General features: G+C 40.4%; 1 protein-coding gene across 1 annotated transcript in view; it reads right to left on the reverse strand.

Annotated features, from left to right (window-relative positions):
- The window catches only part of ASAH2 (N-acylsphingosine amidohydrolase 2), a 61,824-nt gene that overhangs the window by 32,237 nt on the left and 14,226 nt on the right, over positions 1 to 15,361 (reverse strand). Inside the window, 4 exon segments of the mRNA XM_074284884.1 lie at positions 2,017 to 2,142; positions 4,403 to 4,523; positions 12,812 to 12,889; positions 13,410 to 13,537. Of these exon segments, the coding sequence (XP_074140985.1) occupies positions 2,017 to 2,142; positions 4,403 to 4,523; positions 12,812 to 12,889; positions 13,410 to 13,537 (453 nt within the window).

The raw sequence follows: 15,361 nt of genomic DNA on the forward strand, positions 1-15,361 counted from the left end.
AATTTCAAGGAACTCAACATGAACAAATTATTTATGTTTTTAATATGGGAAATGAATATCATATTTTAAGAGTGACATCAATAATAGGGCATCTCAAAGAAAGGCAGAGTTAAGGTAAAAACTAGCAATAATGTACAAATGAGATGCAGAAGAATAGACACAGAGTCATTAGAGGAGGAGGAGGGCTCACAGTTCTGAAAACTTTCATCGGGACTAGGTTAATAGGCAAGGCATTACTACATTTATACCATGAAGAATATAGAACCCTCCAAAATCTTTAAAGAAATAAGGGGGGAGGGATGGGCAGATGGGGAAGCAATGTGTGGAAAGAAGTCAAGGGAGGAATCCATGGGGGTGGAGGAAAGGTTAAGTAATAGCCAGGCAAATTAAGAGCAGAATTAAAGCAAAAAGTCAATGGGATAGGAAAGAAAAGTGTAAGTATTTAAATATTTAAGTGTGTGTGTGTGTGTGTGTGTGTGTGTATTTACATAGATACATAGATAGATAGATAGATAGATAGATAGATAGATAGATAGATAGATAGATAGATATATGTATACATATATTTTTAACTATAGGCTGTTTGGGCATGGGGAGAGAATGAAAGAAGGAAAAAAAGAATAAAGTAAATAAGTTGTGCAGCAGAAAACAAAAGAATAATTTACAAAGAAGTAAAGAAAAGTAAAGAAAAAATTCATAGACACCCATGAATATAATTTTTCTTGATCTGGTAGTTTGTTGTTATATATTCTGAATCTTCCCTGATGTTCTGCTGGGCACATGACAACGTTCTCTTTTGTTTTGTTTCATTTTGTTTTGTATTGCTTTTCTGTTTTTCTTTTTTTCTTATTCCATTTTTTTAATAATTTTTTTTAAATTCCTCTAAACAAGAACCTGGAACTGGTGAAGGTCAAAGAACAGCAGGAGTTGCAGGAGAGAAAGGAAAAAAAAAAATCAAAGCAGAGATAGAAAGGGCAAAATCAAACAAACAAAAAAAAAAACCCACAATATCATAAAAGATTAGAGCAACTGACATTTCTAGAGCAAAGAAGAAAATGGAACAAGACATCATGGCCTTGCAACTTTTCAAAATGGAGCTTAAAGAAGCATGGTGACTTTTGGCTCAGAAATTCTCCCAGGAAGCCAATATGAATTCCTCATTCAAAGAGACCTTACAGGAGGCATCATTGATGTAAGTAGCAGAAGCAAACACAGGTGAATGGGGTATTGATAAGCTTGGGAAAGTAAAGAATCTTTTTATTTGATTTTTTACTGACCTAAATTTATATTTGACATAAAAAAGAGGGAGAGAGATGGATGGATGGATAGATAGATAGATAGATAGATAGATAGATAGATAGATAGATAGATAGATAGATAGATAGACAGACAGATCCTAAGGCAAAATTGTAAATTACCCTCATGCTTGACATTTCATTACTCTGTACAAGGCTGTTTGTGGGGTTTTGTTTGTTGTTTATTAACTTTTAAAATTACCCAAATCCCAATAAACTGGTGGGATCCATCATGCATATGTATGAAAAAGAGATTTAGTTAAATCAAAAATGTCAGCCACATCAAAAATAACAAGTACTACTGTTCAAGAGTGTGAAGGGTTATCCAAGGAAGGGGATTCTCCTTCACTGGAGGTTTTTAATCAAAAGCTGGTGTCCATTCATTAGGATAATAAAGAACATATTAGATGGACTAGATGACCCTTGGGCTCCCTTCATCTTTGGCTATTTGGTGATTCCGTAAAAATGGCGAGGATTTTCCCTGATTTTCCCTACCTCAGTTTTTCATGGAATATGGGGAAATAATCTTGATCACTGAAGATTTGTGTGTGTGTGTGTGTGTGTGTGTGTGTGTGTGTGTGTGTGTGTGTGTGAATAATCATATTCCTGTAAGAAGCTGAGTGGACACTGGGGAGCTCTGTCCACTCCATGATGGTGACCCAAGCTGAAGAATGAAATGACTATCTAAGCGCTGAAAAGCTGGACCGGGCTCACTACTTACCCCACCAATTGGACAAGAGCTGTTGAAGTTGTCGCATGACTCCCCAGTGTTGATGCAGTGAGGTCCAAGGATATTGGGTGACACATCGCCAAGATTTGACGAGGCAAAAGCAGCTACGAATGACCCCTGTTGGAAGACAAATCCAATTACTTTTTTATGATTCCTCATTTCCTGTATAAGGAGTATTAAAAATGCAAACAGATGGCTCTATCAGTCTACTGTCTCCAAACCATTTGCAAACAATAAAAAGATGAGATGATGAAGTGTTCTGGATAAAGTCAAATGTAAGAAAATTCTCACATTGCAGGAAGTGTGAACATCACTAGTCAAACTGTGGCTAATATATAAATATGTCACTTCCAAATGGAAGATTTTTTTTTTAAACTAAGGAGTCAGACAGAAATCTTTTAAACACTGAAAATTAACAGCCCTGAGTCAACGTGAGATGAATGGATGGATAGATGAAAGAATGAATGAACATATGAAAAAATTATTAAGTATTTACTATATAGCAAACATTATGCTAAACTCTGGGAAGACAGAAAGAGATGAGTCAAGCCTTCGTTTGGAGATTTCTCCTGGAGTTCAGAACACCTACTTGTCTTTTAAAATAAATTGTTCTATGTTTCTGTGTTCTAGTGTTTACAAATTGTTCTAGGTTTCTAATAAACTCATACACACATACAAACATACATCTGCTGCAAATGGAATTTGGAATTCAACTTAAACAAGTAATTCACTGCCAATGTTTGTGCTCCGTTGTGTCCCTATTGAGAGATTATTTTCTTCTGCCCTTTTTTTGGAGGAAAAAGAAGCTAAATATGAAAAATATACATATAACAGAATTAGTGGATTTGGATAATGTTAGACTCATCAACTTGGTGAATAGTAAAACAGTGAAGAACAGCACAAAAATGTAGAATTTAGAGGGGAGGTTAAAAAATCTGAATTCCAATCCTGACTCAGTTGATTTCAATGACCATGGGCATGCTGTGTCCCTCTCTAGGCTTCAATTAACTCATCTACATGGAGGACATGTACTCTCTATGGTGTCTAGCTTTAAATCTATGACCCTATTATGTGCCAATTTTGACAAAGATGATGGGGATGGGGATGGAAGTGATTTGACAACAAGCAATTTCTAGGGAGGCAGTCTATGTAGTACAAAGCACTCTGGACTTGGAGTTAGGTAAACCTTCAATTGGCGATTGGCCCCAGGGAAAAAATAAAAAGGATTTCACTGGAAATATATCTTGGAACTAAGAAGTACCCCAAAAATTCAACCAGCAAATGATGCCGCTATAGTTTCTTATTTCGCTGAGTCCATAGGGCCCTCATTCCCAGTCATGTCTACACCCACACTTTCATTCTCTTTATAGCCCTTTAGCCTGCTGAATTCCCCTTGAATCATGGGAGCCAAAACTGGTCTTAATAGAGATGAAGTACTGCCCCCTCTTCTATTCAGATATTATGAGAAGAAGCCAGTGTCTTCATGGCCAAGTTGAGGAAAATGAGATAACAGGATCCATCCCTGCAGCTGGTATTCCAGACCACCATTGGTTCTCATGCTGGCTAGGCTCCCAGCACTGTTAGTTCAGATTTATAATTCTGTTTCAGGTACACTCCATCACCGGCTAGTTGTGTGACCTCCAGCAAGATACCTGCCCTTCCTGTCTTAGACTTTTTTCACTTGTAAACTGAAAGTCTTGCACAGAATGGTCTTTGACTCTTTCAAGCTCTTTAAGACTCTTCTGTTTTAACATGCTGGTTTTATTCTTCTACTCTACAGTTTTTGTGATGTTCCAGGAAGTTAAATATCAAATTATATCACTGTTTCTATAGATAATTCATGGTAATATCTAAATAAAGAATTTACAAGTTGAAATGGAGAATAACTTGCCAGTTCCACGGAGGTCAGCTTGTGTACTGAATTAGTCCCTCATAAAATCCAAGGGAAAAGTTTCAAAAATTAAGAAATTTGAGGGGCAGAGAATATACTTTAAAATTCTTCATTATCTTTTTCCTTAGGGGACCAATTGGATTGTTGCTAACCCATGGCATCTGAAGATGGTCACAAATCAAACATGGAACTGGCATGGACCTAGGAGTGTAACTAATCTTATCCTAGGAGAAAACGAATGTTCTCTGGGATTTTCTTTTGGGGAAATAATTCAATTTTCTGAGCACTGTGTGAATGACAATGGTAATTCAAGTGATTTGGACAAGTCACCACTTCTCTGGCCCTCAATTTCCTCTACTGTAAAATTAGAATGTTAAACTAAATAACCTCCAAGGCACTTTCCATGAGCCTATGAGTTGATAAACTAAAATGGAATTCCCACTCACATCCCTCCCCAAATAGGGAGAAAATAATGAGGGATCTCACCTGCCCAGGCAGCTGTCCCTTGTTCTTCTCTTGCTCAAACATGTAAGCAGCATAGCCAACATTGTCACTATTGACCAGATGGTTTGTGTTGTTCATGCTTACTGGATGTATTGCAAACCAGCTGTGAAGAAGAAGAGTTCAGCATGAGTTAGGAAGTTTGGAGTGATCACTGTGTCAAGAAAGGGGGCAGCTGAACCCTATCTCACATACGGGAGAAATGGTCCCCATTTCAATATGGCGGCCATCAGCACAGCCCTTGATTCCATCCGGCTATTTTCATTAAGCACAATGTTTCTAAGTGAGTTTGGTAATTAAGATGTGCTGAAATTACTAAACCCTCATTCTCAAGACTGGTCACCATTAAAATGTCATGTAAATGTGAGTAATAACTATTGTTATCAAAAGCATTGATTGTATCTGTGTGTGGTACAGTGCCAAGGGCTATATGCAAATAGGAAGAGATTGCTGTCTCCAAGGCATACACACATAGGCAAAGTGTACAGAAAGCTGAATAAAATCAACATATGATAGAAAGATGGAGAGATAAAAGATTGTGTATTTTAGGAGAGAAGAGCAAGAATTTTAGTCTGCTTTCCTGCTTTCGTAAGTATTGTCTAATCCCAATAATTTCTGAATCAAAGCTCTTTGATCCATAATTTATGGGATACCTGAATTTGGAAAGTCATTTCCACGTCTATCCTGAAAAATGGCAGTAGCCCGATTCCCAAAATTAATTAAGGAAAAGAATACATAGCATGTTATCTTCTCTCTTGTCCCTTACATTGCTTGATATTCACAGAGTGGATTTGTACCAATTCCAGTCTCCTAAGAAGGGATCATATCACAGGAATAGACACAAAGATGAAGGGAGAAGAAGGCATGTTCCCCATGAAAATTTTGCACATATGACTTCCCCAAGTTAGAAAACATTCATCAAATTAAAGAGAAAAAGAAAAAAATCGTGTAGAAGTGAACCATCATTGATTTTGAGCCAGATAGGATTTTAGAAGTCATGGAATCCAAACCCTTCATTTTACAGATAGGGAAACTGAGATCCAGAGAGGGGAAGGGATTTATTTGAGATCACAGAACTAGTAAGTACAGAGGCAGGCTTCAAACCCGGATCCTCTATTTTCAAATTCACTTCTTATCCCATGGGTCACATTATTTCCTAAAAAGGACCAACTTGAGAGCAGGTCATCACAAAACAACAACAACAACAACAACAACAACAAAATAAAATGAAAAATACTTGGATAGCCAGCCTCAAGTCAAGAACAACTAGGCCCAAGTCACACTTAGGAGACACTTGGGTATATTTAGCCCTAGGTAATCACTCTCTATATGACTCTAAGTTGTAGAAGAGGTACAAAGTAGAGATTACCCACCAAGAGTTCATCATATCCTAGAGCACTCAGACCCCAAAATAATAATCTTTGGGCAGCTAAATGGTGCAGTTCAGATACTTAAAATTTCCTAGCTGTGTAACCTTGGATAAAGCATTTAACTCCAATTGCCTAAAATAACAATAATAATAATAACATAGCCTAATCATGATGGTATTAGCTGGGTGACAAAGGAAGAAAAAAGTCAGCCTCTGGGTAACTGAGTGAAGGAAAAGGAAATGTGGTTTGTTTTCTTTGTAACCCTAGGGCCAAATAAACTAGCAAAAGATGCATGGTGAGTATTTATTAAGTGCTTGTTGATTAATTGACTAATTGATTGGACTGAGAAACAAAGACTGAGCTCCAGACCCAAGCTTTTCACTGGTTACTTTGGCACTGAGTCTGGGCAAATCACTGGATTTCCCTGAGCCTCAGTTTCCTTATTTGTAAAAGGCTCTGGGGTCTCTTCCAGTTCTAGTACTCCAAACTTTCAGTCCCTTTCCCTCTTAGGAACTGTTCTGGAATTGTCCACATCTAAATTATTAAGAGTTACCATTGAAGTAGACCTTGTAAAACCCATTAGATTGAGAACTCATTGAGGACAGGGATGATTTTTGGCGTCTTTAGTATCCCCAGTGCTTAGCGTGGTGTCTGGAACATAGTAGGCACCTAATAAATATTTACTAAAAGGAACTTCTATGAAATTGGCCATCAGACTCTGCTCGAATGAAATGATTGGCCCCATCTTTCCAGGAGGAACAAACCCCAGCTCTCTGTGTACGGCTGTCAAAGAGCCTCTGCTAAGGCGGCATTCAGGGAAAGGCCATGATTGGGGCCAGCCATAGAACCTCTACACTATGACTTAGCCTTGATCTCTGGACTTTGGACAGGCCGATTTACAGATTATTTGCTTGCGACTCACTTAAATCAATCTGTCATCAAGGAGCCTCAGAACCATCCCCACCACCTGCTCCATTTGGGGCAGAGGATTAAATAAAAAACAGTGAAACCATTAGAACCCATGTTCCTGGGGAGAAGAAGTAGGAAAGGGCAAGCTCAGATGCTCTGGGGAAGAGACTTTACAATAGCATGTGTCAATGAGGCAAATAGAAATCCCAAGTTCCCTCTTCATTTTCCCCCTCTTCTGCCTTCTTTTCCAGAAAAAAAAACCCTAGTAACTCTAGTTCTAGACCCAGAGACAGGAAACCTGGGTTCAAACTGACCTTTGATACTTATTTGCTAAGCGTGTGACCCTGGCAGAGTGTTCTGCCTATGACCTAAGTTTACTTATCTGTAAAATGGGGATAATGATACTACTTGATTTAGCTCCTGGGATTGTTCAAAAAGTTGGAAGGCACATATAGGTCTTCTAGTACAAGGGATCTCAACCTGAGATCCATGGACCCCACAAAAGGTTCATGGAAATATTTCAGCTGGTCTGAGGCCTTGAATTTCTTTTTTTTAATTCTTTTTTATTTTTATTTTTTGGTGTTTTTTTTATTTTTGAGGCCTTAAATTTCAAGCCCAACTTCTTCATTTTAGAGATTAATAAACTGAGGCCAGTAGGTATTGTTTTAGGAGAGAAGAGCAAGAATTTTAGTCTGATAAAACAGGTAATAAGTAGCAGAACATAGCTGGAACACAGGTTCTCTGACTGCACATCCAGTGTTCTTTCCACCTCCATAGAGCCTTCTATATAATGTACACAAAAATAATTTTCCAGGAACCAGCGTCATCACTTTTACATTATTATTTTCTCCCCTCTACCAATATCCTCAGAGAAAGAGAAGGGAGCCATTTTCCTTTGTTTCATTGATTGCCATGGCCAAAGAATTCATCGGCTAGGGGCCCTCCCAGTGATGATGGTTGTGTCCATATTTAACCTGGCTGGTCCTTGGATGATAAACATGGCGTCCATCATGGGCGTCCATAGCTATCCCTGCTTAGTTGGGCCTGTCAAGACTTGTTCTATGAAGATATAGCCTCCAAGGACCTCCCTCTTTGCTATTGGAATAGGACTTTAATGACCCCATTAGACAAACTGGCCCTAAAGTTGTAAGAAACTGAATTCTCTAAGCTTTGTCCTCTAACTGATCTAAATGTTTTTAAAGGTTGTTTTCTCTGTTTCTCCTCTGCTCCCATCCTTTGCATCGAGCTATTTAAATGGAGAAAAGCAGCACATCCCTCAGTGCTAACACCTGTTCAGACCATAGCCTAGAGCTTCCAAAAAAAAAAAAAAAATCTCCAAAGACTAATGGAGAACATGTCCTACCAGCCCCGGAGCAGGAGGGAGAGAACAGCTAAAGCCCGCAGCTGACAAAGTGAAAAATGTCCACTGTACATGCAATCTCGAGGGACGATCGTCTGCTTTGCCTCAAGAGACAGAGATAATGGAATATAAATGCAAACTCCCTCTTTCTGCAACTCTAATTGGAAAGCTCTAAATGCTTGGCTCAGGGTAGAGAACCCAGCCAGAAGCTTCCCTTCACAGGTAAAGACGACGTTTCTCCCACGTTCCTGAGACTTGAAATGGTTATCCAGGGTCATGTCCCAGCTGACTCACCTTGGCCTTGGGGACAGCACATTACCTGTCTGGACCTTGGTCTACTCCAATCTATGATGACCATTTTTAATGTTCCAGGTCCCTTTTACTTCGGATAATCCACGTTCTAGGTTTTGAGATTCTGTCTGGATCTGACATTCTAATGTTCTCTGCTAAGGTCCTCCAAGCTCTGATCTACAGTCCCTGCCAGCGTTGACCTTCCAGGTGCGAGGGCCCCTCCAGCTCCGATATTCTGGCGTTCTATCATCCTTCAGTGCTTAAAGCAAAAGAACGTGCTATGATTTTTTTGTGTCAGAGTGAAATGAGAAGGGAATGTGGCTAAAGAATATAACAGGCCCCCTGACATTAATCAAATGAGGATAAATCCTGAATAATTTTAACAGCCGCTGTGGTTTTTGTAAAGAGATAAAGAATCCTAACTCCCTGACTTCAGCAGAGAAGGAGGGATTGGAGGCAGGATGTTGGATGCAGTGTTTTTGCTTAGGGTGGTGATGGCGGATCCCCAGAAATTACCAGAATGTTACGAGAGAAAGAAGGCACCAATAGAACTGATTTTTGAAAAAATCAATCCAATCTGACTTTTAAAAGTAAAACAAAATATATAATTGAGGATTATCAGTAATTAAATCTACCTCATCCAGGGCAAGGCAGTCTGCACTATCTGCAGCCTCAGAGGGGCTAAATTACTGCTCAGAAACAAAGGTTGCTGTTTGTGTCCCCGGAACACTGCTAAACAGATCCGAAGAGCGGTTTTGATGAAACAGTGAGACATAATAGCAAAAGTGTTCCATCCCGAGGATCACATGCGCTGAGCCATAGAAATAACGGAAAACCATCACCGGGTGCCTGGGAGCAGATGGAAAAGCTCAGCTCTCACCTCGGCCAACCCTGCAGCCTCCCTCAGTATCTCCCACGTAGGTGTGTCACATGAAGGAAAGAGCACCTGGCCTCCCTCTGGGCCGCTTTATCACGTCATTCAAGGTTCAAAAATGAACAGAAGAATATCGTAGTACAAGGACTCCAGCTCTGAACAAAGGGTGGAGAGAAGCTGGTCAGAGCTGGGTTTGGAATCGAAATCCTGAGCCTACTACTGAGGACTCAAGGATGGTTAAGTCACTTCCTCTCTCTGAGCCTCAGTTTACTCATTGGTAAATTGGGATGAATAATGTTGTCACTTCTCTCTGAGACTCAGTTTACTCATCAGTAAATTGGGATGAATAATGTTGTCTCTTCCTCTCTCTGAGCCTCAGTTTACTCACCAATAAATTGGGATGAATAATATTAAGTCACTTCTTCTCTCTGAGCCTCAGTTTACTCATTGGTAAATTGGGATGAATAATGTTGTCACTTCCTCTCTCTGAGCCTCAGTTTACTCATCAGTAAATCTGGATGAATAATGTTAAGTTACTTCTTCTCTCTGAGCCTCAGTTTACTCATTGGTAAATTGGGATGAATAATGTTGTCACTTCCTCTCTCTGAGACTCAGTTTACTCATCAGTAAATCTGGATGAATAATGTTAAGTTACTTCTTCTCTCTGAGCCTCAGTTTACTCATTGGTAAATTGGGATGAATAATGTTGTCACTTCCTCTCTCTGAGACTCAGTTTACTCATCAGTAAATCTGGATGAATAATGTTAAGTTACTTCTCTCTGAGCCTCGTTTACTCATTGGTAAATTGGGATGAATAATGTTGCCACTTCCTCTCTCTGAGACTCAGTTTACTCATCAGTAAATCTGGATGAATAATGTTAAGTTACTTCTCTCTGAGCCTCGTTTACTCATTGGTAAATTGGGATGAATAATGTTGCCACTTCCTCTCTCTGAACCTCAGTTTACTCATCAGTAAATTTGGATGAATAATGTTGTCACTCCCTCTCTCTGAGCCTCAGTTTACTCATTGGTAAATTGGGATGAATAATGTTGTCACTTCCTCTCTCTGAGCCTCAGTTTACTCATCAGTAAATCTGGATGAATAATGTTAAGTTACTTCTCTCTGAGCCTCAGTTTACTCATTGGTAAATTGGGATGAATAATCTGTCCTATCTACGTCTCAGAGTTATTTTGAAAATGAAATGAGATTAACATATGTGAAAGTTCTTGATAGCTACAAAGCACTCTAGAGCTCTTGGCGACTTAGAATCATGTCAACAGCTGCCCAGAACGTGGTACTTTCCCAATTACTTTAGCATGCAGGTTGACATCTTAGCAGATCAAACAGAACTTGAGATAGCATGGGTTACTACAGATATAATGCCCCACTTGGCTCTGGGAGCTTAAAAAAGAGGAGTCATTTTTGGTCGGTTTTGTTTTTTGAGAATGGGAAGCCCTATTTCAGCCAAACTAAAAATGCATCAGCTGCTCCGGGGTCAATTCCACATCAGTGGGCCCTGGAGTTTACCCAGGACCTACAGCTCAGACAGTGACTTATCTCCCATCCAGCTGCACTCATTTAAACTTGAGTTCACCATCATACCCTCAGGGGCACCTTCCTTGTCCCTCCACCAGTTTATCTTTTTTTGGGATGTCTCTGCCTTTAGATCTCAAGCTCCTTAACGGAGGGAACTGTCTTTTCGTTCTGTATTTGTATCTTTAGCACTTAGCATGGTGCCTGGAACATAGTAAATGATTTAATGACTGATAAAAGAGTGATTTTTGTTACTACAACAATAAGCTTACTATATTATATCTTTTACATAAATTGTATATAACATATTTATAGTTTCAGGTAGAATTTTTGTGTCATTTTTGTTTCTATATTAAAGTAATTATGTTTATTGATTTTTACTTCATAATAAAAAAGAAAATAATTTAAAATAATCACAAACTTGTCACTTGTTCCAGGACTGTCCCTGCCTGGACTCCAGTAAGGGGAAAATGAGACTATAACAATAGCAACAGTGATAGGAAAAACAAGAAGTCATTTTGGTACACGGGATGGAGGGTTGGCCTTTAAAGCAAAGAGACCTAGTACATTGGATAGCTGTATACTGACCCTAGAACTGAAGGAGCTGGATTCAAATTCTACCTCTGACACTGCCTTATGACCTTGAGGCGGGTCACAATCTCCCTGTGCCTCAGTTTCCTCATCTGTAGACAAGCCAGCCTAATGATGGATGGGCCCATCTGAATTAGATCACAGAGGGGTGGAAATTTGTCCTCATTGACTCCTCTAGGAAGAGTATCTGCCCACCAGAGTCCAGTGTCCTGATGTTACCCCAGATGCCCATACTTGGTTCTGACTGTGTTCCTTTTAGAAATCCCCTGGAGATTAGTATTGTGGAGACCTTGCAAGCTTTACAGGCACAAGATTCTGGTTGTTTAGCCCCTTCTCTTACCAGCACAGTCCCTTTATCCCTGGTCTAACTCCTTCATCTGTATCACAGGGATAACAAGAACTTCCCATCTGGTTAGAAGGACAGGATTTTATAAATTACTCAGTGCTGCAGAAGGGTGAGTTAATATAATTATTATTTTTTTAATTTGATGCGCAGTTGAACAGTGAAGCCCTAGAGGGGATCTTCCAGTAGTGTAGCCAATAACAATGATAATAACAGTCAATAATTTGATAGCTCCTTAAGGTTGACAAAGTACTTCCTAGCCATATATTTTCTCATTTGACCAGATGCTGCAAATGGACACTGAGCCATATCTAGAACGGAGGAAGAGGAGGAAGAGAGAGGGCAGGTGGTCTGTGGGAAACTGCACAGTGATTTCAATTACACTAAGCTCCTCCTTGGGACAATGGTCCATTTTTTAAAGCAATATTCTTTATGTGAGGCACACATTAGGTGCTTAATAATTGCTTGTTTGTTCACGAAAGAAGTTTCTCTCCCCCCCCCCAAATAAATGTTCATATTTTTCATTTACCAGAGTACTTTTCCCTTTTTGCCTCAGCTGTTGGAAAACATCAATAAATCAATTGTATTCCATTGATCTATGACACTCCTATCATACTCCTACCGTCCATCAAGTTTCCTATTTCCTTTCAATGGCATTTCTTTAGTTTTTATACAAAATGGAGAAATGAGAGTAGAGTTGTGCTTTATTCATTGAACATCATGCAAGAATCTTCAAAAGAAGGGAAGGAGAAAGAAAAGGCAAAATGATGATATGAAGGAGAGAGTGGGAGAGAGAAAATGGGAGAGCAGGGGAAGGAAAGGGAGGGGAAGGAGAGGAGGAGAGAAAAAAGAAGAAAAGAGAAAGAATAGAAAGGAAGGAGAGGGGATGAAAGGAGAGGAAAAAAGAGAGGAGGGGAGAGAGACAAAATAATAAGGAAGAGAAGGAAAAGGAGGATAAAGAAAAATAAATAAATATAGCTTAAAGATTTTCATTTTATCATACAGATGGAAAGTTGACCTCGATGGTCTAACAGTTTAGCTGGATTCGTGGGTACCGAGAGACTATCATATGCTTTTCACGTTGTTTTAAATTGAACTGTGATTAAGCTTTTTATACAGTACCTGATCATTCCTAAGTCTTCTCCATTCAGATCCACCATCTTCAGGACCAGCATTTCCTTATCTGTGTTGGCAGAATACCTAGTCAGCAAAACAGAGCAAATGATCATCTCAGGCAGCATCTCTTTTTGAACTTAGTGCCCCAGAGTTGGATTTTTCCCGTCTAAAAGAGATGAAAGTTATATATTAATTGTTCTATTTCTGAAGATCTCATTGTGAAAGAAGGCCGTAGTATTGAGGTCCCAAAGCAGCAGAGGAACTTTATTTCCTGAAGAAAATTCGGCTTGATTTGAGTCTTGAAGGAAGATGGGGATGAAGAGGAAGAGCGTTCTAGACATGGGAGATGGCCTGAGCCAAGAGGTAGAGATGGGGATGGAGCATCATGTGGAGGAAGAGAGAGAAGGCCGGGGAGACTGATTAGAACGTGCAGAGGGGGAGAAATGTCCACTGAGGCTGGAAAGGCAGGTTGGCGCCGGATTAGGCAGACCTTCAAAAACCAACCGGAGAAAGCCTTGTGTTATCCCAGAGGCAGCCAAGTCACATGGGGGCAGGTGTGGTTCGGTTTTCCTGCTCATTCTAGTTTCCACATTTGCTGCCTTACCTGTCTCGCTCAGAGAGTGGATTCTGCAGGTAAGAATAAGGACTCCGGTTGATCTGGGCCCCTTCCACGTTTCCCTTATTGACAAAGAGCTTGCCCGGCTTCATATTTTTATGTGCCATGTCGATGCTCTGAGGGTGGAAAGCAAAAGACATCACGGTAGCAACAGTGGAAAAATAATAACTCATATTCCCATAACACTTTGAGGTTTGCACCCATATACTCTGCTTCCAGACAGAACAGATCTGCTTGCTTCCATTTTACAAATGAGGAAACTGAGGTCAGAGGATGTTAAATAACCTCCCCAAGGTCACACAGCTAATTATCTGCAGCACTGGACATTTCCAACTCAGATCTTCTGATGCTGTGAAACAGTTCTTTCTATTAGACCAAGCCCTGTCCTTATACCAACCCTATGAGATTGGGATGACAAATAGTAATGTCTGCATTTTCCAGAGGAGGAAACTGAGGCACAGAAAGATGAAATGGCTTTTCCAGGAAATATGAAGTGTTGAGAAAGGGAGTGGAAAGCTGCCTTACACAAAGGCTCGTCATGTTTACCTCAATATATAAAAGGGGAAAAGCGCTAATGTTTGGATATTACACAATCCTCAAAAATAAGGTACAAACATTAGAATAACATGGATGACTCTGGCGTAAGTCAGCATTCTGCCAGAGGTGCACACACACACACACACACACACACACACATACACACTCTCACATGCGCTCTCTCTCTATCTCTCTCTCACACACACACACACATACACACACACATACACACTCTCACATGCATTCTCTCTCTCTCTATCTCTCTCTCACACACACTCACACACACACTCACACACACACACTCACACACACACATACACACTCACACACACACATACACACACACACATACACACTCTCACATGCGCTCTCTCTCTATCTCTCTCTCTCACACACACACACTCTCACACACACACTCACACACACACTCTCACATGCGCTCTCTCTCTCTCTCTCTCACACACACACACACACACACACACACACACACACACGCCCTCCTCCTAGCTTCTCTTCAAATGCTATGTTTTCCAATAAGAACCAGACTCCTTAGGGATGACAGCTTCCTTGCTTGTTATATTTTTCACCTTCAGTGTTTAGCAGAGTGTCTAGTATAAACAAAGCTCTTATTCAACATTCTCTCTACCTCTTTCTATCTTTCCCCATCTAGCTTTCATTATCTGTCCATCTACCCTAGCTATTCATCCATCTATCCTTCCATCTATGTAGTTACCCATCTTTCCATCCTCCTCTTTTTCCATCTCTCTCTGAAAGATAATGTGGCTTTTTTTGAGCCTTGATATAAGATGGCATTATGCAATCAAAATGGAGCCCTCATTGGGAAAGGAAGGGCTTGCCTCAGTTGGTAGCAAGTTTGCCATCATCGGAGACCTTCCAGCAGAAGCTGAAGGAGCCCCTGTCAGGGCTGATGAGGAAGGGACCGGATGCCCTGGAGGGCTAGCTCCTCCTGGTTTCACTGCATAGAGTGCTGGACTTGCAGTCAGAAAGGTTCAGCTCCTACCACTAACACTAGCTATGTGAGCTTGGCTAAGTCTCCCAACCTGTTTGTTCATCAGAAAATGAGAGAGGAAACAAACAAACAAACGAATGACTAGATAAATAAATGAATGGATGAATGAGAAAAAGAAGGAAGGAAGGAAGGAAGGAAGGAAGGAAGGAAGGAAGGAAGGAAGGAAGGAAGGAAGGAAGGAAGGAAGGAAGGAAGGAAGGAAGGAAGGAAGGAAGGGAGGAAGGGAGGGAGGAAGGAAGGAAGGAAGGAAGGAAGGAAGGAAGGAAGGAAGGAAGGAAGGGAGGAAGGAAGGGAGGAAGGGAGGAAGGGAGGGAAGGAGGGAGGGAGGGAAGGAGGGAGGGAGGGAGGAAGGAAGGAAGGAAGCAAGGAAGGA

This window comes from Sminthopsis crassicaudata, chromosome 2 (genome assembly GCF_048593235.1).
Source record: "Sminthopsis crassicaudata isolate SCR6 chromosome 2, ASM4859323v1, whole genome shotgun sequence".
Taxonomy (NCBI): domain Eukaryota; kingdom Metazoa; phylum Chordata; class Mammalia; order Dasyuromorphia; family Dasyuridae; genus Sminthopsis; species Sminthopsis crassicaudata.